Genomic DNA, 25660 nt, shown 5'->3' on the forward strand with positions numbered 1-25660 from the left:
CTGTTAAAGCACGACTAGAGATCCATCTGAGACACGAAGAAGAGCGGCCGATCCTCTAAACCAACACTGCATGTAGGCTTTTCAGTTAAAAAAGAGAAAACAAGAACACAAACTCCTCAACCCATAAGGGTTAGGAAAACAAAACCTCCATCGGAACAAGTCCGAGAGGAAACAAAACTCCCTGCCCTAACGGCAGGGAGAAAAACTAGCCTCCAATGAAATGAGCCATGGAGGAACAAAAAGCCTCCTAGAGGCTAGGAGGACCAAAGATCGGGAGGAGGGAGGCCTCCCTCTCCCGGCAAGCAAGTTAAAAACGAAAGCTTTCTCTCTCTAGAAGATTTGGGAGTCTCTCTCTCTAGTCGCTGACCCTACCTACAATGAGCTTGGAAATCAATATTGATGTATCCCCGTACATCTTTTTTTTTTTTTTTTTTTTTAATTTTTAATTTATTTTTCTTTCCATAACTTGCATAGACAAAAGTATGACAAGGCGTCACCAACGACATTCTGTCATAGGGTTATGCTTTGTCATTTGCCATTTCTTTAAAGGCAGCGGAATAAGGACTAGGATTCTAAATTTTTTGCCCAAAGTGAAGGAATTTGTAGGGTCGATCTACGTGAGGGGGGCTTCCCTACACAGACTCTCAGTTCGGGTAAAAAGTTTATTCAAATTCTTATTCTCAATTAATTATTTTTATAAATTTACTTAGAGTAGGAGAAAAGAATTTCCTTATGTTATATGTAATTAATATTTTTTGTTCATTACTAAAAATTAAAAATATGAATAATTTGGTATTTCTTACTAACAATGAGGAATAGGAATTTACAATCTATAAATAAATGCTATTTCTAAAGATTTAATAATTTCAAAATATCCCAATAAGATTTTAACCCAAGTTGACTATTTCAATAAAAGGAATAGTTTGAAAAATTGATACTTTTTGAATGTTTTAATCCCCGGAAAAATTGAGATAAATTCCTAAATCAATGCGTTATTAGGAAAATTTGGCCTTTTTTGAAATATATGAAAGTTAGAAAAGAAAAAACAAAATTTTAAAATATAATTGATAGGAAAATATAAATTTTTAAAAATATGATAATTAAAATAAGACAAATACTTAAAAATATAACCGTTAGAAAAAGACAAATATTTATAAATATAAATGTTATTAGAGAAAAAATAAAAATAAAAAAAATTCTTAAGAAATGAATATTTAAATGAAGTAGTGGAAATGAATAGTAAAAATAATGAAGTTACTTATAGTTGAATTAAAGAAAAATAATTTTTAATTATTTTGAATATAAAAATTTGACCAGTGTAATAGGAATGATCGCTTGGATCTCAATCCCAAAATAGGTGTCCGTCCAACAAATTTGGCCACCAGACACTTTTTTTTTTTTTTTAAATTTTATTATTATTATTTTGTATTTTATTTTTGATTGTCAAATTTCTTTCCTATCGTCTTCGTCAATGAACATAAATTTTGACGTCATAAATACTGATTTTTTTTTAAAAAAATAAAGAAATTGATTTGAAGTTTGATCAGTTAGAACTTGAAGGCTTGATTTGAATTGTTGAATGCTTAAAGTTAAAAAGAAAAACTGTAAGAAGACATCACAAATTCTTCTAATTGTTTCCTCTGTCAAATAGCACTCGATGACTCGATGGACTACAAGGAAAAATAAAATAAAATTTTGGTTTAAATTACAAATTCTTTTTTGTGTTATCAACATGAATTCAAAAATTATTGTGATTGGCTTAATTTACAAATCGATTACTGGAGTTAAATTCCATTAAAAATTTTGAATAAACGCCACGTAAGCGCCACATCATTGCTAATAAGATTGCGACACGTGTCCATCATAATAAAAAAAAACTAAAAAATAAATAAATAAAACATATTTTTAAAAAAATTAAAAATTATTTTTTTTTAAAAAAAAAAAGGAAGAAAAAAAAAAAAAAGCAAATGGGTAGCTGCCCAGCCAATGGGGGTGGCCAAGGGTGGTGCCTGGCCACCCCGAATTGCGTTTTGGGGTGGCCCGAAGGCCACCCTCGGCCACTAGGAGTGGCAGCCACCCCTTTGATTTTTTTCTTTCTTTTTTTTTTTTTTCAAAAAAAAAGTTTTTAGAGTTTTATTTATTTATTTTTTAGTATTTTTTTTCTATTAAAATGGACACATGTCGCCATCTTATTAGCGTTGATGTGGCGCTTATGTGGTGTTTAACAGAATTTGATTTCAGTGATCGATTTGTAAATTAAGCCAACTACAATAATCTTTGAATTCATGTTGATATCACATGAAGTGATTTGTAATGTAGGCTAACAACAGAGATCAATAGTGTAATTATCCCTAAAATTTTACCTCGTGACTGGTGTTAACTCGAAGTAGCTAAGGAATTCTCACTAGATTTTTTTTTTGGTTAGTCTTACCAGATTTTTATTTGTTATATTGCCTCTTATCTTAAAAGTTTAAGTTAATATAAATAAATAAATATAATTATTTAATTAATACCTTAACATTTTTTTTTTACATGTAAATTCAAACACGCTTTTAATACGTGAGATTCGACTCATAAAACATTTAATTGAGATGAGATATGCAAGGAATTGGTTAACATTATCTAATGGCAATCTTTTCCATGCTACCACCAAATGTCTCTCATCTTCTGTCTCCTTCGGTGAAACCCATGCTGTGTTTGCATTTTCAGACAAGATTGTTGTTTTTGTTACTTTATTGTGCTTTTTTCTGTAGTTATATGGGTTGCTTTCAACTTTATGTTTTGAAGCATTTTGACAGCGAGTCTTTCATTCTCTCTTCCTTTCAATTAAAGATCGACAAGATGGGAGATTCACCCTCGTAACCTTTTTTTTAATTGGCTTAAAAATATAAAAAGCTTGATAATAGTATATGGTTTAAGCCTCTATTAATTAAAGTATTCACAGTAAATTATGCAAAACTCACTTTTAAGTAGAATAGATAATGAAAGTGATAAAAAAAAAATACTTCATCAACTTATGTATTCAAATTCTATACTAGAATTTTAATAAATTAATGAATAGTGCAACTCTATTCTTATGATAAGTTTAATCGGTTGGAAAGAATAAACGAAGATAAATAAAGAATAAAAAAAATATTTTAATAGGACCTTGTTTTATAAACAATTTCACTTCAAGACATATTGGAACGGGCCTACACAATAAATTTCACCCTATTATATCTAGACGTTGTATAATAGTTAAGGTTGGGTTGTAATTTTAATATTACTCCTAAATAAATAATACCGCGTCACTTGTCAATTTCACAAAATAAGGAAAAAAAACCTCTTAAGTCGTGCGGTGCCAACTTTTCCCTTTGCTTTTGCTTGTCCCTTTCATACAAGAAATCAAGCAATGCGTACGCTGTCAGTCACTTTTACTTGTCACTTTCACTATCACAAATCAAAGGTTTTTTTAAGTACACAAATCAGAGTTAAAGCAGGCGCATATTCCCAATAAAAAGAATAAAAAGAAAAATCGGTCCAGTTTTAAAAAGAGTATCTCTACTTCTATTACTATTACTATTACTATTACTATTACTAGCTCATAACTTGTGTTATGTTCGAATTTTTTATTTATTTATTTATTTTTTGTTATAATTTAGTTTCAGAATTTAAATACATCTTTATCGTATTTTTTATTACAAGTTAAAAAAACTTGTAAAAAAATTTTTATCACACATCTTTTAATAAAAAAAACAATAAAAATTAAGACTCTTAATTTTAGTTTAATCTAAAAAAAGTAAAAAATTTTAAAATATTTGTTCACACAAGTATAGTTTATAACGAAAAGAAATATAAAAAAAAATAACAAAAAGAAAATCTAAATTTCAAATATTATAGTATAGGTGTTGTAATTTTTTTAATGGTCAAGATGGTGCTGTAATTTATTTTTTACAGCACCTAAGGCAAATCCTACAAAATAAAACAAATTTTTTCACTTAACATTTAATGCATTCAAATAAATCCTCTCACATCACGTTCAATACTTAATCAAATAATTTTTTGCTTTATTTTGCTTTCAAAAGCAGAAAAAAAAAAAAAAAAAAAACCATTAAACATTCAAATATATTAAAAAATAAGACTTTTAATTTATTTTAATCCATATAAATTAAAACATGTTAAAATCTTTGTTACCATATCAGTAGTTTAAAATGAAAAGAGCATAAAGAAAAAAAAAAAAACAAAAAAAACAAAAAAAACAAAAAAAAAAGAAAAGAAAACCTATAGATTATGATTATCAAAACATTAATAAAAAAAATTAGCAGGAGTCTATAATATTATTGGTGTGATACATATTGCATTTCGATACAAATAAAACCATATAATTCTAAACATTCTAAAATAAAATCAATATATAGCAAACTACACAACATGGCTGAAAATCAAGTAAATTATACAAACGAAAACACAAATATTCTATAAAACATTCAAATGAACTAAAAAATAAGACACTTAATTTTAATTTAATCCATATAAATTAAAACATGTTAAAATCTTTGAGCCCATATGAATAGTTTATAACGAAAAATAAGTATAAAGAAAAAAAAAATAGCAAGAAGAAAACATGGTTTAATCTAATTACCAAAGCATTAATAAAAAATTAACAGGAATCTATGATATTGTTAGTGTGATACTTAATATATTTAAATACAAATAAAAACCCAAGTAATTATAAACATTTAAAAAAATATTGAACAAATTAAACAAAATATTTTTTTACGAATACAAAATAAAACAAAATATTTCATTACAATGCTTAATATCTATTTGGTGTTTCAAAAGTTTTATATTCTTTTTATGCATAACAATTAAATAAATTTTTGTCTTGTTTTGCTTTTACAAACATAAAAACACTTTCAGAAAATGGCTAAAAATGGAGAAAATCACATAAACGAAAAAAATAAAATTCCAGAAAACATAAGTCTTTATCTTAGTTTAATCCATATACATTAAAACATGTTTAAATCTTTGTTTCTATAGGTATACATGGTTTAAAATGAAAAATATAAAGAAGAAAAAAAAATCAAGAAAAATACATAGTTTAATCTAAATATCAAAGCATTAATACAAAATTAGTATGAAAATCTTTGTGTGATACCTATTATATTTCAATACAAATAAAATGTAAATAATTCTGAACATTAGGAAAAAAAAAAAAATAATACAGAGAAAAATAAACATTTTTTATAAAAATTTATTCTCATATGTAGACATGGTTGAAAACGGCAAGTATAAAGAAAAAAATAGTAGGAGAATATATAGATTCTAATTATAAAAATGCATAAAATACAAAGTCCTTCGACCTCCACAAAACCAAAAAAATAAAAAGGAAAACAAAGTCCTTCAAAAAAATAAAACAAAATAAAATTATGTCATTTAACACTCCGTCATTCTCTTAAATGTCGCTGCTGGATGCTATTGATTTTACAATTCAAGATGTTTCAAACCTTAAAGAAAAAGAGGTATAAATAACTAATCTAAGAGAGTAATATGACTTTTCAGTTTACTTGTACGGTTTATTTAAAATTAATGCATGCAATATCTATATGGTCAATTATGGGTAATTAATATAACACATTCTTAGTTTTAAATTTTGTCTCTCTATAATTTTGGAGAGTCATAAATTCTAAAACCATAATGACACTTAATGACATAATGCGAAAAAAAAAAGAAAAAAAAAAAAGACCCTTATTTTGGTCTCATGAAAATCGATCAAAACGTTTTGGTATAACCGTTTTGGTCATAATCTTTTTCATTAAAGTACAATAAATTTATTAAAATCATGACCAAAACGGTACAACCTTTAAAATTCATTAGTTTTTTTTACTTAAAAAACCGGTTCAGTATTTAAAAATGATGGGTTCACGTTACGTGTCATAATTCTCCATTGCACAAAGAAAATTACATGACTATATAAATCACATAAAATTTTACTATCAAAAGAACCATAATTTTAATTTTAATCCATATAAATTAAAGCATTTAAAAAGTGAAAAGAAGTGTAAAGAAAAAAAAAATAGCAAGAGAAAAACTTGGATTTTGATTATCAAAGTATCAATAGTAAGAATCTATGATATTGTTAGTGTGATACACTGATACATACCTATATATTATGTTTCAATAAAAATAAAATCCATATAATTTTGAACATTAAAAAAAAAAAGCATTTCAAATTTAATGCTTAATTAACTCTTTAGTATTTTAAAAGCATTTATATTCCTTTTGTGCATAATAATCAAATAAAATTTTATCTTTTTTGGCTTTCAAAAGGAGAATAACACTTCCAAAAAATAAGTGAAAATAGTGTAAATCACATAAAAGAAAAACAAATAATCCATAAAACATTCAAATAAATTAAAACATAAGACCCTATTTTTATTTTAATTCATATAAATTAAAACATGTTAAAATATTTGTTCACATAGGTGTAGTTTAGAATGAAATACGTATGAAGAAGAAAAATAGCAAAAAAAAAAAAAAAAAAAACCATGATTTTGATTATCAAAGCATAAAATATAAAATTAGTAGGATTTTTTTTTTTTTTTTTTTGATTGTCGATGTGATACCTATTATATTTCAATCCTATAAAATTCTGAACATTCGACAAAGCAAATGAACAAAAAAAAAAACAAAAAAAACCTCATAAACATTCAAATGAATTGCTCAACCAAAAAATTTACAAAATAAATCGAAACATATTTAGATTTCAACCAAAAATAGAAAATACTAAAGAAACACATGTCTCTACAAAAGAGTCCTACTTGTATCATTAATTGAGAGAGAGAGAGATTGCTTGTATCATTAATATAGAAAGAGAGACATATTAAATAGACCGATTCAATTTTATTTAAAAGACCGATTCAGTATTTAAATGACCGGTTTAGTCATTAAAAAGTATGGATTCATGCCACGTGTCATCATTCTATGTCATTCAAAGGAAGAATTCGGCTTTTATATATATATATGATTATTTATTATTTATTATTAAAATGATCATTTAATCAAAATTTAATAATATCAATTATAAGTTTAATAATAATGTTAAAAATCACATTATTATTAAAATGACACAAAAAAAAAAAAAAATTAACATTACTCGTTTTAAAGTCGTGCCTTTAGCAAGGTATTTTGGGGAAAAAGAAAAAAAGAAAAAAAAAGGCTTGCATCATTCATATGAACGTGTGGCCAAAAAAAAATAAAAACGTGGCATTGGGTGGACAAATTTGACCCCTCATGAGTTGGTGAGGGTGGGCAACTCATGAGGGGTCAAATTTGACAAGATTGGAGGTCTACCCCTGTAACCTTTTTTTAATTGGCTTAAAAAAAATAAAAATAAAAATAAAAAACTTGATAATAGTATATGGTTTAAGCTTCTATTAATTAGAGTACTCACAGTAAGTTATGTAAAACTTATTTTTGACTATAATAGATAATAAAAGTGTTAAAAAAAATACTATTAATTTATGTATTCAAATTTTAAACTACAGTTTTGATAGATTGATAAACAATGCAACTCCATCCTTATTTTAAGTTTAATTGGTTGAAAAGAATAAACGAAGATAATTAAATAATAAAAACAATATTTTAATAATATAGGGTTAAAAATAAATAATTAGATTTATATTACATTTTTAAATTAAATAAATTTTGGTAAACTCTAAATAAATATTACCGTGTCACTTGTCAGTTTCACAAATAAGGAGAAAAAAAAAAAAAAAAATCTCTTAAGTCGTGCGGTGCCAGCTTTGCTGTCCTTTTCATACAAGGAATCAAGAAATGCGTACGCCGACTGTCACTTGTCACTTTCACTTTCACAAATTAAAGGTTTTTTTTTTTTAGGGTTAATTACATTTTAACCTCACAAATTACCACCCTTTTTTTGGATGACCCCCTAAACTACCAATGCTTAAATTTTGGCCCTCCAAACTATTATTTTCTGATTTTTTTTGGCTCCATTCGTCTATTTCTGCCATCAATTCTAACAGAAATTGGTCAAAGACCCTAAAAAACCTCTCCCTTAACTGTGAGAATTTTAAAGTATGCGAGGGCTATTTTCGAATTTCTGTTTAGAATTGACAGCATAAACGGATGGATAGAGCTAAAAAATCAAAAAGTGGTAGTTTGAGGGGTCAGAATCTAAGCATTGGTAGTTTGAGGAGCCATCCAGAAAAAAAAAAAAATGGTAGTTTGGGGGCTAAAATGTATTTAACTATTTTTTTTAAGTACACAAATCAAAGTTAAAGTAGGCGCAAATTCCAAATAAAAAGAATAAAAAAAATGGGTCAAATTTTTAAAAAAGTAACTCTATTATTATTATTATTATTATTTATTTTTAAAATTATCATTTAATTAAAATTTAATAATATCAATTATAAATTCAATAATAATTTTAAAAATTACATTATCATTAAAATAACACAAAAAAAACTTTTCACATTACTTATTTTAAAGTTGTGCCTCGCCGCTTGCTAAAATGGTGTATTTTGAAAAAAAAAAAAAAAAAAAAAAAAAAGGCTTGCGTCATTCATACGAGAGTGACCAAAAAAAGAAGAAGTGGGCATTGGGTGGACAAATTTGACCACCCATGAGTTGGTGAGGGTGGGCAACTGGGCATATGGAAGAATTCTTCCATCAAGAATAATGAAATTTTTTGAAAGGTGACAGAGGCATTTGACCTCTCAACCTCTTCCTTAGCCAATAAATTCAAAGGCTAATAATAAACGCTACCAATCAATTTTGTGAAATATTTGTGTGGCACGTAGCAATACTTTTATTTTATTTTATTTCCATTTGATTTTCACATTGTTTTCTCAGTTACTTCTTTCAAATCCAGATTCTCTTTGAACGGAGGAATTTTGATTTTTCAATTTTCACACCGTTCAGTTCATTTTGCCATCTTCTACCTTTTTTCTTTGTAGTACCCGGTAAGTCTAAATTAAGAAGAAATCTGGCTAGAAAAATTTAGATTTATTATATGACTCCTATATTACAAGTCCCCACGAAGTGACGTGGCAGTTTATGTAACACCATCATGTCAGTCACTAAAATGTGAACCGACATTTGTCAAAGTTATAATATTGCAAGCATTTTAGTTACTATATATTCACCAATTATCCTATTACTGGAAGGAGGATATCTATCTATATAGATAGATAGATAAATAGATATAGAAGGTAATCCTTAAATCAGGCAACAATTTTGTTCTCTTTAATGAAGGTCTTAGCGCTTCTGGACTTTTTTATTATACAAGATGCAGACCAACAATGACATTAGGGTGTCTTACAAAACAAGCCAGTTCCTTTATCTGGGCAAATAAGAACACATAGTCAAAGCACAAAGCCAAAAACAACTCAAACAGCGAGTGAAACTAGCTAAGGAGGGTTAATATCACTGATAGCCTAATAGCTAGGGGGACTAGGACAACGGGGGGTAGGGAGGAAAAGGGAATATTTCCACTAATGTCAGGGCACGTAGCTCATCCGGCTAGGTTATACGCAGTCCAATTCGCACTGCGATAAACTTTACGGTCCGACCAAGCTGGAATGTTATTCAGAAGAAGCCGTGCTTTGGAGATAAAAGGCTCTACGTGCCACTTGAGAGGGAGGTCCTGGCTAAGAAAGACAGTCACCACCACAGGCAAATCTCCCTAAAAAATAACTTTGTTGAGGCCGTTCGCTATCACCTGTCAAAACAAGCCAATAACAAAGTCATATTGTAGGGAACAATTTTTATTTCTTGCATTCCATAAAAAGGAATTTCGCCTGATTACAGTTCAGGTAGTATCTCTCCCTCTTTTAGCTAAAGAAAGAGAGGCTTTGAGTAAGGAGAACGCTACCTCATTTATAGCATTCTTGCGATTTGCTGATCTTTGATTTATTTTTTATTTTTTTATATAATCAGAGAAACATATGTGATAAGTAGCCAAAAAAGATTCACAGAGCAGAACGTACACATTATCCCCAAGAAGTCCACAAATTATTAGGACTATCAAGATTCCAGTCTTTCCAAGTCTCGCAAGCATAGCTGTTCCGAAAAATTGAAAACAATCAAAAGAACTGGAATCTACAAGCCCCATGATCAACTGAATCTACAAGTCCACAAATTATTAGGACTATCAAGATTCCAGTCTTTCCAAGTCTCGCAAGCATAGCTGTTCCAAAAAATTGAAAACAATCAAAAGAACTGGAATCTACAAGCCCATGATCAACCGAATCTTACAGTTAGTGATGATTCCATTTAAAAATTGAGAAGGCATAATATCTAAAACAACCTCTTAAATCAACAAAATAAATCTACTTAACGGAGTAATAGCATGAAGAAGTCCCTTTTCAAAAGAACTTTCTCCTCTCGTTTTGCAGGGAATGGAAGATAGAATGGAATATAATGACACTGTTGGATATCCCGATTCCCAATACCCCCTTAATGAGTGACAAGCAACATACAATCAATATTAATTAAGCGAAGGAAGCTTCAAAAGTTTAAGAACGTAGTTAGAACTTTTTCTTAACAAGCAAAGAAAATTTTCCTGCAAATTGTCTCTATTTATAACTACTTTCTGACAATATCACAATTGATTTTCTTGGGGGAAGGGGAAGAGAAAATAGATCTAAATGATTTCATAAAAAGGTAAACATTTTATTTGACTCAAAAAAGAAAAAGAAAAAGAAAACAAAAATAAAGAAGGAAAAAAAACAAAAGAAAAATGCTGAGGACAAAGAATGAAAGCACTACTGGAAACGGACCTGCATTATTTAGTCAACAGATAATATCATTATCACCCTCTAATACCCAGCTCCAATTTCTCATCTCAAAAATTTGATAATTGAAGGCAAACAGCAATAACTTCAGTTGGCGCAGTGCGGGTTAAATTCTGTTGATCAAATATTTTCCATACAATTAATCAAACAAAAAGGAAAACAATTGGACAATGATAAAACAAAGAGAAACCTATAAAAGAGAGGAAATGTTAGAAAAAAGTATGTACCTTAGTGGAGATTCTTGCTAGACTTTTAGATCATTCAATCAATTTGTCGTCAATCATTATTAGGTGGACGTGAGCGATCTTGCGCCATTCTTTCCCTTTTTTCCTGTGACATTGTTTCTTTAGCAAAGGACAATTGCTGATCAGTAAAATAGAAACGGAGGCAGGCAACCCCTCTTCTGGCAAGTACTTGAGCATAGGGCAGTTATAGATCCGCAATTCTTCAAGAGAAGCAAGGCGTTGAAGCCCCTTGTTATCCAAAGATTTCATATTTGGAAAATTCGTTATTTGAAGAATACTTAGATTGGTGGGCAGCAATCCCACCTCCGGAAAGGACTCTACCTCTCCCGTTTCGCCACAAATAAACAAATTTTTAAGAAAGGGGAGATATTGTAAACCCCATCCCATTCGTTTGGCAATGAGGTTGTCACAATCGACAATGGAAATTGACCTCAGATTTGAAGGCAAGCCACCTTCAGGAAACGACTTGATCCCTAGACAATGTACTATTTGCAATTCCTCAAGAGATAGAAGGAGTCCGTGCATCTTGTCAGGCAGTGACCTCAAACTTCCACAATTCCATACCCAAAGCAATGTAAGGTTGGGGGCAAGCAATCCTCCTTTTGGAAAAGATTCAAAACAAGGGCAATCTATGATTCGTATTTGCAGGGTCGTTAAATGCTGTTTTGGAACTGATAGAGATTTCAAATTCCTACAACCAATGATATAGATATCACAAAGGTTTGGGAATAAGTCCAATGGGAAGGAGCTAAAAGAATCATAAATATTTATCAAGTGCAATGTTTTAAGGGATGAAAAGATCCGGTGCATTGGAAGCTCTTGAAGAGAAATAAGTGAGGTACAGTTAGAGATTTCTAACTCTTGAAGAGAATAGCTGGACTTCATCATTCCAATGGCTAGGGAATCTAGTGCATCAAATCCTCCAACTTTGAGAACCTGTATTTTGGTTGGCAAATCCTTTAACATATCCTTATTACAACGTGTTAGATTCAATTGACATATAGCAGGAGCCTTTGGGAGTAAAGCCCCTAGCAACGGACATTCCCTGATCTCAAGTTTAGCTAAAGAAGGAAGATGGATGGGCAACCCTCCTGATAGCTTAGGGCAGTAATATATATAAAGCTCTTGAAGATGAGGAAAAGCTCCACTTTCACTTTCAGCACCAAAAGAAAACCATTTCTCCCACTTCAACGCTCGCTCAAACCTTAGAAATTTTAGGGCTCCAAATGGCTTCATTGAAGAATTGTTGCCATAAAAGTCACGACCCACTGTAACAACTTCATCAAACTTAATAACAGAAAGGTCTTGCAAAGAGGGTAGATGCCCAAGTGGTGGCAAGCTGCAGCAATATTTACAGTCATATAGATGAAGAGATGCTATATTAGAAAATGAAGGATGCCCTACCCAATTGGGAAAACTTTTACTTCTATAATATTTGATAGTAAGACTTTTCAAATTTGAATGAGGCTGGAGACTGTCAAGTATAGTTCTTTGACTTTCTAAAATATCAGTATCAGCTTTCCATTCCAACACCAACTCCTCAATGTGCTTCTTGTCATTCAATCCTGCATCCGAAGCATCTGTAGAAGAGACAACATTTTGAAGGTTCAAAATAGCAAGCTTTCCTCGAAGATTTGTAAGTTTTCCCAACTCTTCAATGGAGGACCCACTAGTTTTGCCAATGATAAATGTAGTCAATGTCTGGAGCGAGTCTAGTCTACCCAAATGTATCGGCATCTCCATTATGCCAGTTCCAGTAATATCAAGATGCCGTAGATTAACGAGTTTTCGCATATCCCTTGGCAATCCAACAAGATTGTTACAATATGATAAGTTGAGTGTTTGCAAATTGATTAACTCACATATGGAATTAGGCAACCTTTTAACTGCAGTGAAAGAAAGGTCCAAATAACGTAACTGTTTAATTTTACCAATTGAATCAGGCAAGTAAGTCACATTCTCATAGTGAGACAAAGAGAGTACCCGTAAACATCTTAGCTTTGGCAATAAATCATGTGGTACCTTTTTAGTTAAATTGTTGTCCATTATGGAATATTCTAATGGCAGGAAGGTGCGCAACTGCTTAACCTTGTTAAGAGCCTCAAACTTCTTAAAGTTATCAAATCTTGTTCTGAAATACGACAAGTGATGCGTCTTGTTCACAATTCCATCAACACTGTCACCCTCCAACCTAAAGATAAATTGCCCAGAAACAGAATTTGCTAAGTCATTGACAAGATCATGCATTACAAAACATGATTTGCCATCACTTGATTGTTGAAACAATGATCTTGATATGAGATCAAGAAAGTAATCATTACCAACTTCTTCCATTGTTTTGTTTTTGAGTTCTTGCAATAAACCTTCAGCCATCCACAGTAAAACTAATTGATCTTTTTCGAATGCGTAACCCTTTGGGAATATTGAACAATAAGCAAAGCATCCCTTTAGATGTGAGGGTAGATATTTGTAGCTTAATCTCAGAACAGGAAGTATGTTTGTCTTGTCAATTGGTAAATCCCAAATTTCGCTCTTTAGTATCTTATCCCATTCATCAACATCTAATTTCGATCTCAAGAGAGCTCCAATTGTTTTGGCTGCTAAAGGTAGTCCTTCGCACCTTTTCACAATTTGTCTACCGATTACCTCATGCTTTGGACGTGCATCAAAGTTACCATCGTGGAATGCATATTTTGCAAATAGTGACCAGCAATCTTCCTCTGGTAACTTCTTCAGATGAAAAGTTGCAAAAGTGCGCATGACTAATGCAACCCTGTCATCACGTGTTGTTACAATAACCCTACTTCCCTGCTCCCCAGATTTAAAGGGCTGACTTAAGACCTCCCAAACAGCATAATTCCTATTCCAAACATCATCTAAAACAAGTAGGAATTTTTTCCCCATCAGCTTCTGCTTCAGTGTAACCTGAAGCTGATTCAGATCCTTAATATCACAAGTTGACGAAGTTACTGCCTCTAGAATTGTTTTCGTTATCCCGAACACGTCAAATTGCTGTGGAACACACACCCATGCTTCAAGGTCAAAATGCTCCTGCACCCTCTGGTCGTTGTATACAAGCTGAGCAAGGGTGGTCTTCCCAATTCCCCCCATGCCCACTATGCCAATCACACCCATGGCACGGGCAATTGCATCGTCCGCGAGCAACAACTTAACTATTGCCTCCTTATCACCATCCCTACCAAAAATACCAGATTCTTCAACCAAACAAGTGGTGGGCAATCTTTCTGATGGTTTCCCTCCAACACCTTCTCTTAGACCCAAGACATCATTTTGCTTTGCTAGATATTCTAATCTGTCAAGTACCTCTTCCGTCTTCCGTTTCATCTCCTTGAAAAAAGGATTAAGAAGAGTAGAGACAGAGTTCGGTACCTTAATTGCAGCGGTTTGAGATTCAGCAGCCAACTCGCGTCTCCGGATTTCTGTATCAATCTCATCCAAGATGTCCTCCGCATCATAGAGAGCATCTTTCAGCTCATCAAGCCACCCATTCACCACAGGCTGCGTTAGTTCCTTGTCCTCCGCGTCCTCGATCACCGCCCTCACAGACAGCATTGCTGTCTTCATCTTTCTAAAGGGCTCATCGGCGAGTTTTCGTCCCCGAAAGAAATCAAGGACCTCGAGAGTCATTTTTTTGAATAAACCCTCGAAGACAACAGAGAGAAACGCTTCTCCCACATCTGCCATTTTTTCTTCTTTGCAGCGGAAATAAATTAGGTGATTGTAGTCGTGCACAGCAGAGCATAATCAGATTGCAAGCAATCTTTTGCTTTTATGTCGAAGAACTGGGTTATGAAAAAGAGCTCTAAAAAGTCAAAAAGAAGGTATCGAAAGTTACCTCGCTCCTACCTTCGTTTTTTCCTTTGTTTGTAGGTCCTTTCTGACCACATTTGTAATTTTCACCAATTTACTATCTATCTGTCGATTTACCACTATATTGTACAGTTTTATCTCTTCTCCGCAACTCAGTAACTGTGTTTTTATTTTGAATAAGAGTTTATTTCTCGTAACTTGAATAGTTCTGTATAAAGAGTTATCTCTTACAGTTAGTGTAAATAAAATTTTAGGGTATTTGATTACCCTTATCTTAAATCTAGTTTGCTCGCTCTTTAACTATTTGTATCATAAATATCACTTTATTTATTTGTATTTATAATCTCATAGCATGTGGTTATAATTTTGTAGAACTTTATACTTTGTGATGTAAGTGCTTTATGCCGGTGATCTTTGATCAATGAAATACTTATATCTTTCGGTAAAAAAAAATTCTTTTTATTACACCTCTTTTCAGCTTTTCTCATTTAGGTAAAAAGAAAAGTGTTACATACAAAAATTTAAAAAAAAAAAGGGGGGGGGGCAAAAAGCAAAAAAGTGAAAAAAGTGTTGGAAAAACTTAACTTTAACATTTATAGCTTGTGCGGTCTGTTTTTTTTTTTTTTGTAATCTTTTCTTTTCTTTAAAAAAAGTATTGTAATTTACTAATTTAAGAGTTATTCTGTAATTTTTTAAAGTTTAAGGGGTATAAGGGTTATTTTATTATTTGACCGTCTAATTTAACCCTAAATCCTAACAAGATAGGTGAAATTGTAAAGAAATAAAAATTAAATACACTAAATTGATAATTTTTAACTTTAAAGAAAGATTACAAAAACAAAATATGAAAGCTCATAAAATTAAGTGTTCGTTATTAAACTCCTAAAATGAGATGCAGAAAAGTAAATTAGCTTTTCGGGCCTTTTCTATGCAAATTCGCAATATCTCCCCTAATTTTTTCTCTAATTTTTTATTTATTTATTTTTTTTTTTATTCTTTATTAGTGCTTACCAAATTATTTTTTCAAATTGCTAAGATGAATGCAACTTTTTTTACTCATATTTTAACATTCCGACTAATCAAAATAACATTTCACTAACCAGTAAATAATACTTTTTCTTTTCTTTTCTTTTTTGTAATAACTAATAAGAAAGAGTGGTTGGACTATTATAGTGTGTTGGATAGGGAAAAGAATCAGGATTTTTTTTGGGTTTTTTTTTCAAAACCCAGCAACCCGCAATTAACCCGAGTAAAAGCCCGAATTCAAGAATTTTTCCACATGAATCTCGAATTCCAATGCCCATTATTACCTCAACAAAACCAGATGCAACTCCCGGACATAATGGACCCACGCTTACAGGCCTAATATGCCGTAGGTTGGTCTTTGGTGTAATTGATAAACACCATGCTGAGCCTATGACCGACCAGCCTTTGTGATTGCTTTTTCGAAGGCAGACTTTTAAATATGCCCCATTAATAGCTATTGGATGAAATGGTTTGTAGATCAGATCTCATCTGTGTCGTCAACTCGCTATGTACCGATACACTCGCGCCCACACCCAATCACTCCCGCTTTGTCTCTTGAAACAAGGTTTGAATAAAAAATAGGATTAAATAGTCCAATGGTCCCTGAGTTTTGAAAACTTTATTTTTTAATTCCTGAGTTTCAATTTGCATTACAAATGATATATCAATTTTGAAAAATAACCAAATTAGTACCTCGGTTAATTTTTCCGTAAAAAAACTAATGGCTCGCCACGTGTCAACTTCAGAGGTTGACACGTGACACTATATAAAAAAAATTAAAAATCTTTAAAAATTAATTAAAAATATATATATTTTAAAAATTGAAAAAAAAACTGGAAAAAAAAAAATAAAAAAAAACAAGGGGGTGGTTGAGCCACCCACCTTGGCCACCATGGGGTGGCCGGCCACTCCCATTTTGGCCAAAGGGTGAGCCACCCCCTTGGCCGGTCTGGGATGGCCGAACCACCCCCCCCATGGGGTGGTTCGGCCACCCTTTGACAAAAAAAAAAAAAAAAAATCAAGATCAGTTTTGCCCGGCCACCCCCAAGGGCCACGAGGTTGGTTCGGCCGGTCTGGGGGTGGCCTATGGGGGTGGTTCGGCCACCCCCAGCCCGGCCGATATGGGGGTGGCCGAACTACCCTCGTGGCCCTTGGGGGTCGTTAGGCCACCCCCAATGACCAAACCATCCAAAATTTACTTTTCCCGTTTTGCCCTTGGGGGGGCCGAACCACCCCCATAGGCCACAGGAGTGGTTCGGTCACCCCCAGACCGGCCGATATGGGGGTAGTTCGGCTACCCCCAGACCGGCCAATCTGGGGGTGGCCGAACCACCCCCGTGGCCCTTGGGGGTGGTTCGACCACTCCCAAGGGCAAAACCTATCTTGCCTTTTTCTTTTTTCTTTTTCTTCTATCCAGGGGGTGGCCACCCCAGACCGTCCAACCACCCTTTTTTTTAAAAAAAAAAAAAAATTATTATTATTATTTTTAATTTTTTTATATAGTGCCACGTGTCAACCTCTGAAGTTGACACGTGGCGGGCCGTTAGTTTTTGGACGGAGAAGTTAATCGGGTATTAATTTAGTCATTTTTCAAAATTGATATATCATCTGTGATGCAAATTAAAATTTATGGACTAAAAAATAAAATTTTCAAAACTCTAAAACTAAAAAGGTCCTTAACCCTAAAAAATAAAAATGAGAAATGATCTACACACTTCTCCTTCACAACATCTCCACAACACACCTACGTGGCAGGTAATAAAATATTGTTTTTTTCTGTTTTGGTCATGCGGCTAGAAAACTAAACAGAGGGAAATTCAAATGAATTTCGCACGAAGACCTCTCTCTCTCTGAAATCTCTATGCCCGTACAGATCTGAAATTTCTCCGTGGAGCGTCGTCCGGTGCTTCCGCTCGCTCTCTCTCTCCCTCTCTCCGGCATATTTCCGCTCTCTGGCGCTTCCCGCTCGATTCCAACGCTGCCCAGTCCCTCCGAGTTCTGAAATTTGCCTCCGGTCAGTGACGTCGCCGGCTTCTCTCTAGGCGGTCGCCCTTCTCCGTCGTCCGGCGCTTCCCGCTCCGGCAGATTTCGTCTCAGTCCAGCTCTGTCTCCGGTCGGCCACGCTAAAAAAAGGTTTCTCTCTCTCTCTGGCGGGGTCTGTTGTGTTGCTAGGGGTGATCTCCTCTCCCCTTTTCCCAGCTCTTTTGTTTTGCATTTTGCTTTATTAAAATTTTTGGGTTGTTTTTCCATTGCACACAGGTGCTTGATAAAATGCTCCACTGACCAAGTTCAGACATGTTGCAGATTTTCGTGGATTTGGACTAATTTACTGGCTAGTAGATTTGTTTGTTTGTAAAATGGAAGGAAGAAAGGCCTTTGCTCGACATCATTTGAGCAATGATGGCAGAAATTTTGTCTTAAACAACATCATTGCCTTCCCTATGATGAATATTGAAAATTCTCATTCCCAATCCCTTAGCACTTGTTGACTGAGATGCCATATTTTGAAAGGGTTTGGCCCATGTTGAATAATGATAATAATGATAATGCACTCATTCTCTTGCATCAAAACATGTTCATGTAATCACGGGGAGTGTAGTCCATTGGAGATCCATTTGGCTCAAGTGTTGTAAAAAATTTACAGAATTTTTTTTTTTTTAGTTTTTTAAAAGGTTTGGATTTAATTTTTGGGTTAAGTACCTTTTTGCTCCATATAGTTTCAAATTTTTATTTTTTCGCTCCCTATGCTTTATTTTTATTTATTTTTAATCATAGATGATACTTGAGCTATGAGAAAAGATGGAGATAGATTTCTATAATAATTATGCAAGTAGATTTCTATAATAAATTTGACTATAATTTTCTTCCACCTTGAATCCCTCATCTCTAATAAATTTGACTATAATTTTCTTCCACCTTGAATCCCTCATTTCTATAATTTTCTTTCACTATTCTTGTGTTATATATTCATGTCTAGTCTTACTTTTTCTACAATTCTCTAATGCGTAATAGAATTTTATTATTATTAACAAATTCTTACATTTTTCCATTCAATTAACTTGTAGTGCTTTTTAATATAGCATTTTCCAAAATGGACTCTTCAAGTTCACGATTGGATACCGAGGGTCAATTTGACGGTGCTTTAACCCATCAAGACAACCATCAAAATGGTTAGATTTTTGACTTTTTTTGTTTTTATTTCTTTATTATTATTCTAGGCTTTTTTTTTTATAAATACACTTGGTATTCTTTTTTGGATAGATGTGGGTGACAAAGTTGAAGAACCGAAGGATTTAACGACGTTTATTTCAGATGAAGAGTTGAGTGATAAGGATGATGAGAAAGTTGAAGAACCAAAGGATTTAATGACTTTTAGTTCAGATGAAGAGTTGAGTGATAAGGAAGAAAATGTGGTCTTACCTGTGGTGTTAAAGGATGATGAGAAAATTGAAGAACCGAAGTCATCAATGACTTTTAGTTCAATAGAAGAAGTTTGCTCTTATTATAGGAGGTATGCTAAGCAAGCTGGGTTTGATGTAGCTCATAGAACCTCGAGAAAAACGAAGGGTAGAAAAAGTTACGTAGTGCTTATATGTACTCGTGGAGGTGACAAGCGAGCTACAAATGATGTTGCGAAGCCAATTCCAACAACTAATAGAACAAGGTGTGGTGCTAGGATTTGTGCGAAATTATGTGGTGATGGAACGTGGTTTTTGAGTAAAGTTGAGTTGACGCATAATCATTCGTTAAGCCCGGGTAAAGCGAGATTTTTTAGAAGCAATAGGAAAATTAATGATGCTGCAAAAAGAAGACTTGAGCTAAATGATAGAGCAGGAATACGTCTGAGTAAGAATTTCAATTCGTTAGTCGTTGAAAGTGGGGGGTTTGAGAGTCTTTCTTTTGGAGAGAGAGATTGTCGGAATTATATTAATAAGGCAAAAGAACTCCGTCTTGGTAAAGGTGGTGCCCAAGCACTTTGTGATTACTTCAGAAGAATGCAAAAGCAAAATAGTGGCTTCTACTTTATGATAGATATGGATGATGATTGTAGGTTACGAAATGTTTTTTGGGCGGATGCACGGAGTAGGGCAGCATATGATTACTTTGGAGATGTTATTACGTTTGACACAACGTATTTGACCAATAGCTATGACATGCCATTTGCTCATTTTGTAGGAGTGAATCATCATGGTCAATCTATACTTTTGGGGGCAGGACTAATTTCAAGCGAGGATACAGACACATTTGTGTGGTTGTTTAAATGTTGGTTGGAGTGCGTGAATGACCAAGCCCTAAAGCAATTATAACAGACCAGGATAGAGCTATGAAAAATGCAATTGCTATTGTTTTCCCTGAAAGTCGACATAGATATTGTATGTGGCACATTATGGAAAAATTCCGTGAAAAGTTTGGATCACATGCTAATTTTGATGGCATTAAGAGTGCCATAAATAAATGTTTGTATGACTCTCAAACATGTGAAGAATATGAGGAAAACTGGAAAGATCTACTGGAGAAGTATAACCTTCATGATAATGCATGGTTGAATGGGTTATATAGGGATAAGACATTTTGGGTGCCGGCATACATGAAAGATACGTTTTGGGCGGGAATGAACACTACACAGCGAAGTGAAAGTATGAACGCATTTTTTGATGGTTACGTGCACTCACGAACCACATTGAAAGAATTTGTTGATGAATATGATAATGCTTTAAGGAGAATGGTCGAGAGTGAGACACGTGCTGATTTTGATTCTTTCAATCGCACAATCTCATGTATAAGCGCCTTGCAGTTAGAGAAACAGTTTCAAGTTGTCTACACAAATGCGAAGTTCAAAGAAGTACATGAGCAGTTTGTGAAAATGATGTCCTGTAATAACTCTCATCTCAAAAGTGAAGGTGCAATTTCCACGTTTGAAGTTATTGAATATGTTGCCGTTGGAGACCACTTAATAGAAAAAACATTTCTTGTTTACTTCAATGAAGATGAATTGGAAGTGAAGTGCACGTGTGCATTGTTTGAAGTAAGAGACATCTTATGTAAGCATTCACTTTCCGTGTTACGGACAAAGAAAGTGGCAACTTTGCCACAAAGATATGTTCTTGATAGATGGAGGAAGGATATTAAGCGAGAGTACTCGAAGGTTAAGAGTAGTTATGATGTCATTGGTGATAATCCACATGCCCAAATATATGACAAGGTGAGAAACAATTTTGAGGAATTACTGTCGCTCGCATCAGAAAACACGGAGGAACGTTGCATGGAACTAATGAAAAGAATTGATCAAATAAAGGAGTTGTGGCATTGCGAAAATCAAGCTTCTGGCATTCCACCTATTGTCGCATCTTCTAGTTGCCAAAAGGTGCTTAGTCCTCATAAGGTTACTTGTAAAGGGAGGCCACGAACAAAGAGAAAGGTGGCTGTTATAGAAACAGTGGTAAAGAAATCCAATGTATCAAGCAAGCCACCAAGAGACAACAATGCTAAAACGAAGAGACGAAAAAATCAAGTTAGTGATTTCTTTATTTTTTTTATTATTTATGTCCACATTTTATTTGCTTAAAAACATGTGTGCTTTCCCACATTGCATAAACCATTTTTTAATTGTAGGCCTCGAAATCAACGGAAAATCAAGGCAACACTAGTCAATCTCCGTTGCCTTCTGTACCTTCTGCAACTCACGATCATAGTACTCAGGTGATTAGCCAATATCTCTTTATTTATTAGTTGATTTTTGATAATTATTTGATATTTCACGAGGATATTTAATGTTTGTTTTTGCAGGATTCCGTCGCTTCGTCATCGACAATTGCTCACACCTTCAGTGGTCACCATCATTCTATTCTTTCTCAGGTATAATTTGTGTTTTTTAAAGTCATTGTTTCTCGATTGGAATTTATATGCGTACAATAAGAGAAACGAATCATGTGTGCATTCATTAGGTGAATTTGTCGATTGACCCCATAAATCTGTTGTCCACAATGATAAGCCAACACAAATACCAAGAGGCTTTCACTACAGCCTTACAAATGCGTGATGTGTCAATTGTGAATTGGATTTGCTCCCAGGTAAATCACTTGATAGTATTGTGTTATTAAAATGCATCCATTTTAGATTTTAGATGTCTGAATATTAAAGCTGATTTTCAGGTCTTGACTATGGATCCTCTCCCTTTGAGTCAAGAAGTATTGCTTCAATTGTTGTGGTTTTTACCATATTGTATCAATACCAACCCAGCCGTAATAATTGCTTGGATGACACACGTTTTTAATTCCATAATCCCAACTGATCCGGCAATTGAAATGCATGTGCGGCCCATCTTCAATCAAGTTTATGCCGCACTCAACCATATAAGTGTCCTGCCCACAATTACTGATGTTGTGCGGTCAACTATACGTCTTCTGATGAATGGTTTACTTCCACATTGAAATGGTTATTTGTGTGCGGTTCCAGATTTTATTTTTCTTTACTCGTATGTCATTATGTAGTTTATTCGAAACCAGACAATAGTAGGAATTTTAAGTAAAAAGCCAATATATAGAATTTATGGTGAATTGTATGTGCTTGCTTGTCTCCCTGCTTGGTGTGTTATGCAAGGTTGTTGCGATTGTAAGACTGAGTTTTTGCGGTTTATTGTGGGATTGTTAGTTAGACTCAATTTTGTTTCTTGACCCTATTCCTTGTTTTTTAGGCTTTTGTTTGGTTTTGGTTCATTGAGGTTGGCAGGATGCATATGTCTTCAAGTATATATATATATATATATATATATATATATATATATATTTAGGCTTTTTATTGGTTTTGGTTCATTGAGGTTGGCAGGATGCATATTGATTTATTCATGAATATTGATGAGCACAGGTATTTATGCTGATCTATAAAGTCTGTCTCTCTTTCTCCCATGGAAGGAGATTGTTTATAGCAGTAATACTTGGTTTTTGTAAAAGTTGTATTGAGGGGAGGGGACACTTATTTTTTCCAATGTGGGTTTAGTAAAAGGATTTGAAAGGTGATTTTAAGCAAATTTCTTGTTGAAGATCCGGCTACTAATTGGGAGGATGTTATGATATGGGTCATTAGAGACTTGAAACTTGAAAGGTAGAGGATTGAAAACTATCTTATGCAGACTATGCTTTGATCTAAAGCATGGAAATCAGATTTGAATTGAGAAGCAAATTGTAGAACGAGAATTGTTACTAAAAGATTCAAGTTGACAAGTGAAAACATGGAGATACGTAGCAGATGGGGGCTGCCAAAAAAGATCCTCGGAAGAGAGAAGAATTAATGTCTTGTTTTGTCTTGATTTGTATTGTTGAGTTTTTGAATTTTATAAAGTAGTTTGGTTGTTGTCATTCAGTAGATTTAATGGTTGAGTGGGAATTTTGGTTAGTTTCTGAATGGATGAGGCGACAAAGTTGCAATCTGCAACTTGGATATGCAACTTGGACAAAGTTGCAATCTGCAACTTTGAAGACCCATTTATGACACTTTTTAGATGCAACCTTCCCCATCAACTTGTTCAAACAAATTCACCCAATCAAACCCCATATTCACACCTCTTATATCTCACTACTTTCTATGTTACCACAAGATTAGAGTGAGGGAGACAGAATTGTAACCACAACAAAAATTATTCCACAATTATAACATATGATTCAATTGGGAGAAAAAGCAAGGAGATTATATTTAGATAACATATGAGGCCATTCAAAATACCCTGTGTGATTCACATGCTATGGCATCAAAAAAAAAAAAAAATCAGCAACTCAATCCTTTTTGTAGGCACCAAAGGTCTCATGAACAAATGCAGTACCCTTGATTAGCCTCTCCTGCATGAATAAAGACCAAAACTTCCATCATTTAAATTGTAGTACTAGATACTACAATTCATGCAGTATTCAAAATTTAAATTCGGGTACTAATACTAATCATAATTGAAATTCAGAATTTCTATTGTTCCACTAATAAGAACGTAAAATATCTCACAATGACCATTTTTAACCTAGTAATGTTTCTATCCTTTCATTCTAACATCAAGTAGCTAACTTCAGAACCGCTATAACTACTGAAATAAATAACAATGCCCAAAATGATAACTACTGCTGACCAAAACATCTTTCTATTATTTTGACATAGACCCAACTCCAACCGAAGTCTCTCATATTGTTCCTTGTGTTTTGTTTCAATCAGCTTCTCAAGTTTGTCAATATTGGCCATTGTCTTCTTCTCAACTTCCTCAATATCGGCCGGTCTCCCTTCCTCCATGTCTCGCATATGTTCCTCCAATCTCTTCTCATAAGAAGTCATTTTGTTATCAGCCCACTTAAAAAAATCACAATCCCCAGCTTTCTGTGTGAAAACAAATAAATGTCATAAACCACTAACAAAAAAATAAGTCAAAACTAATTAATTTTAAAATTACCTTATACTTTATACAGCCATACCACTTTATTCCGGGGTTGTCACTAGTCCACGAGTACCTTAGACGTGCATGCACTCCACAGTAACATAAAGGAGGTATTGACGCATCACTATTTACCGACATTTTTTCGGACCTACGCAAAAAAAAAAAAAAAAAAAAAAAAAAAAACAAAACAAAACAAATTATTAAAAAAAATGTCCACATTCCTTTGCCCATATATTTTTATCAAATTAATCACCCAACCGATCATTTTTTTGCTTTTTTTCCCCTAATATCATACTCCAAATAATACTACAATTAAAACAAACCAGAGTGAGAACTTAGCTACGAGTTTATATAATTGTCTCTTAAAATTGAATCAACAATAAAGGTTTAAAAGCCCATTACTGAATGTTGGCCTTAAAGCGCAGGAATGAATCAAAACATGAAGGTGATCAGGGGAGCATCACCTACTTACAGGAGCGTTGATGCTCACCCCTTATGCAAGCAAGAGTCAGCCTACCAATGCAAGGCAAAATTAACGCAATTCTTCACATGCACTCAGAAAATTTCAAGTTTCCATATGTACAAGTAAATGAAACTGGGTATTCAAGACAAGACATAATTACTCCAGAACAGAAACAGAAACCTAACAAAGTGATTCTAATAAGCAACAAAACAATCAGTCATACATGAAGATTGAGTATCTAATAGAATTTGACATAAATACTCCAAAACAGAAACTTTACAAAGCAATTCCTATATTCAAACATTCAATGAGATAAAAACAACTCCCACAATATGAAACCAAAACTACAACCTCAACAAAATAGAGGCAAAACTGTTAAGCTATACACTCAAAACAACAAAGCAGATGAAGAACTAATAGTTCTCTGAAAATCAAGCAATGAAAAACTCTGAATTCATGTAAATAATAACTCTCTACATGTTTCCAAAAAAAAAAAAGTGTATTTTCTTATCAATTTGAGGTTTTATAATTGTATAAATATAATTTTGTTTTTACCCAGTGGGGTACAATCGAAGCCATGGTGGGTAGGCTCCGCACTGAGGAATGGCTAATATTTTAGGGAACATTTATTTCTCTAAAAAAAAGTATGAACCTATGTACTCTCCTAATAATTCATATTCAGAGTCTCCCCCATGAGCAGCCGACACCCCAATCGAACCTCTGAAGGTGGTCGACCACCACCCAACCCAACTCACCATTGGCACCTACTTGGCCAGCACGCCTCCTACTATTGCCCAGCCTCACTCATCGTCGACAAGTGTGGGGGTGGTCAGCCACCGTCTGGCCTGGTCTACTACAAGCAACCAAATTTTGCAGTCATTTAGCGTCA

General features: G+C 33.4%; 3 protein-coding genes across 6 annotated transcripts; 2 read left to right on the forward strand and 1 right to left on the reverse strand.

The window, feature by feature from the left end:
* Positions 1 to 9213: 9213 nt before the first annotated feature.
* On the reverse strand, positions 9214 to 14879 carry LOC133880514 (putative disease resistance RPP13-like protein 1). Of its 4 annotated transcripts, none has more exons than XR_009902315.1 (4): positions 11024 to 14878; positions 10782 to 10909; positions 9990 to 10062; positions 9214 to 9721 (listed from the first exon to the last, which is right to left on the reverse strand). XR_009902315.1 is itself a non-coding variant. In XM_062319464.1 (2 exons), exon 1 carries the CDS (start codon positions 14744 to 14746, stop codon positions 11054 to 11056), a length of 3693 nt encoding a protein of 1230 aa, XP_062175448.1. In that variant the 5' UTR covers positions 14747 to 14879; the 3' UTR covers positions 9214 to 9721; positions 11024 to 11053. The 4 variants fall into 4 exon arrangements, 1 of the variants encoding a protein (XP_062175448.1); XR_009902314.1 differs by having other exon boundaries at positions 9990 to 10189; XR_009902316.1 differs by lacking the exon at positions 9990 to 10062.
* Positions 14880 to 18989: 4110 nt separating this feature from the next.
* On the forward strand, positions 18990 to 20205 carry LOC133879255 (protein FAR1-RELATED SEQUENCE 8-like). Its single transcript, XM_062317785.1, has 3 exons — positions 18990 to 19068; positions 19160 to 19744; positions 19859 to 20205. The coding sequence occupies exons 1-3, from the start codon at positions 18990 to 18992 to the stop codon at positions 20203 to 20205; spliced, it is 1011 nt and encodes a 336-aa protein (XP_062173769.1).
* A 17-nt stretch (positions 20206 to 20222) lies between these two features.
* LOC133879256 (protein FAR-RED IMPAIRED RESPONSE 1-like) lies at positions 20223 to 22329 on the forward strand. The gene is made up of 5 exons (XM_062317786.1): positions 20223 to 21410; positions 21512 to 21598; positions 21686 to 21754; positions 21844 to 21969; positions 22051 to 22329. The coding sequence occupies exons 1-5, from the start codon at positions 20223 to 20225 to the stop codon at positions 22327 to 22329; spliced, it is 1749 nt and encodes a 582-aa protein (XP_062173770.1).
* Positions 22330 to 25660: the final 3331 nt, after the last annotated feature.

The sequence above is a fragment of the Alnus glutinosa genome, chromosome 10 (genome assembly GCF_958979055.1).
Source record: "Alnus glutinosa chromosome 10, dhAlnGlut1.1, whole genome shotgun sequence".
Classification (NCBI taxonomy): Eukaryota; Viridiplantae; Streptophyta; class Magnoliopsida; order Fagales; family Betulaceae; genus Alnus; species Alnus glutinosa.

Coding starts and splice junctions, on each gene's coding strand:
- LOC133880514 (XM_062319464.1), bottom strand. CDS start 14,746: ATGGCAGATGTGGGAGAAGCGTTTCTCTCTGTTGTCTTCGAGGGTTTA.
- LOC133879256 (XM_062317786.1), top strand. CDS start 20,223: ATGAAAAATGCAATTGCTATTGTTTTCCCTGAAAGTCGACATAGATAT. Junction 21,411..21,511: donor CGAAGAGACGAAAAAATCAA/GTTAGTGATTTC, acceptor TTTTAATTGTAG/GCCTCGAAATCAACGGAAAA. Junction 21,755..21,843: donor ATCATTCTATTCTTTCTCAG/GTATAATTTGTG, acceptor TGCATTCATTAG/GTGAATTTGTCGATTGACCC.
- LOC133879255 (XM_062317785.1), top strand. CDS start 18,990: ATGGACTCTTCAAGTTCACGATTGGATACCGAGGGTCAATTTGACGGT. Junction 19,069..19,159: donor TCAAGACAACCATCAAAATG/GTTAGATTTTTG, acceptor TTTTTTGGATAG/ATGTGGGTGACAAAGTTGAA. Junction 19,745..19,858: donor TAGAGCAGGAATACGTCTGA/GTAAGAATTTCA, acceptor GTCTTGGTAAAG/GTGGTGCCCAAGCACTTTGT.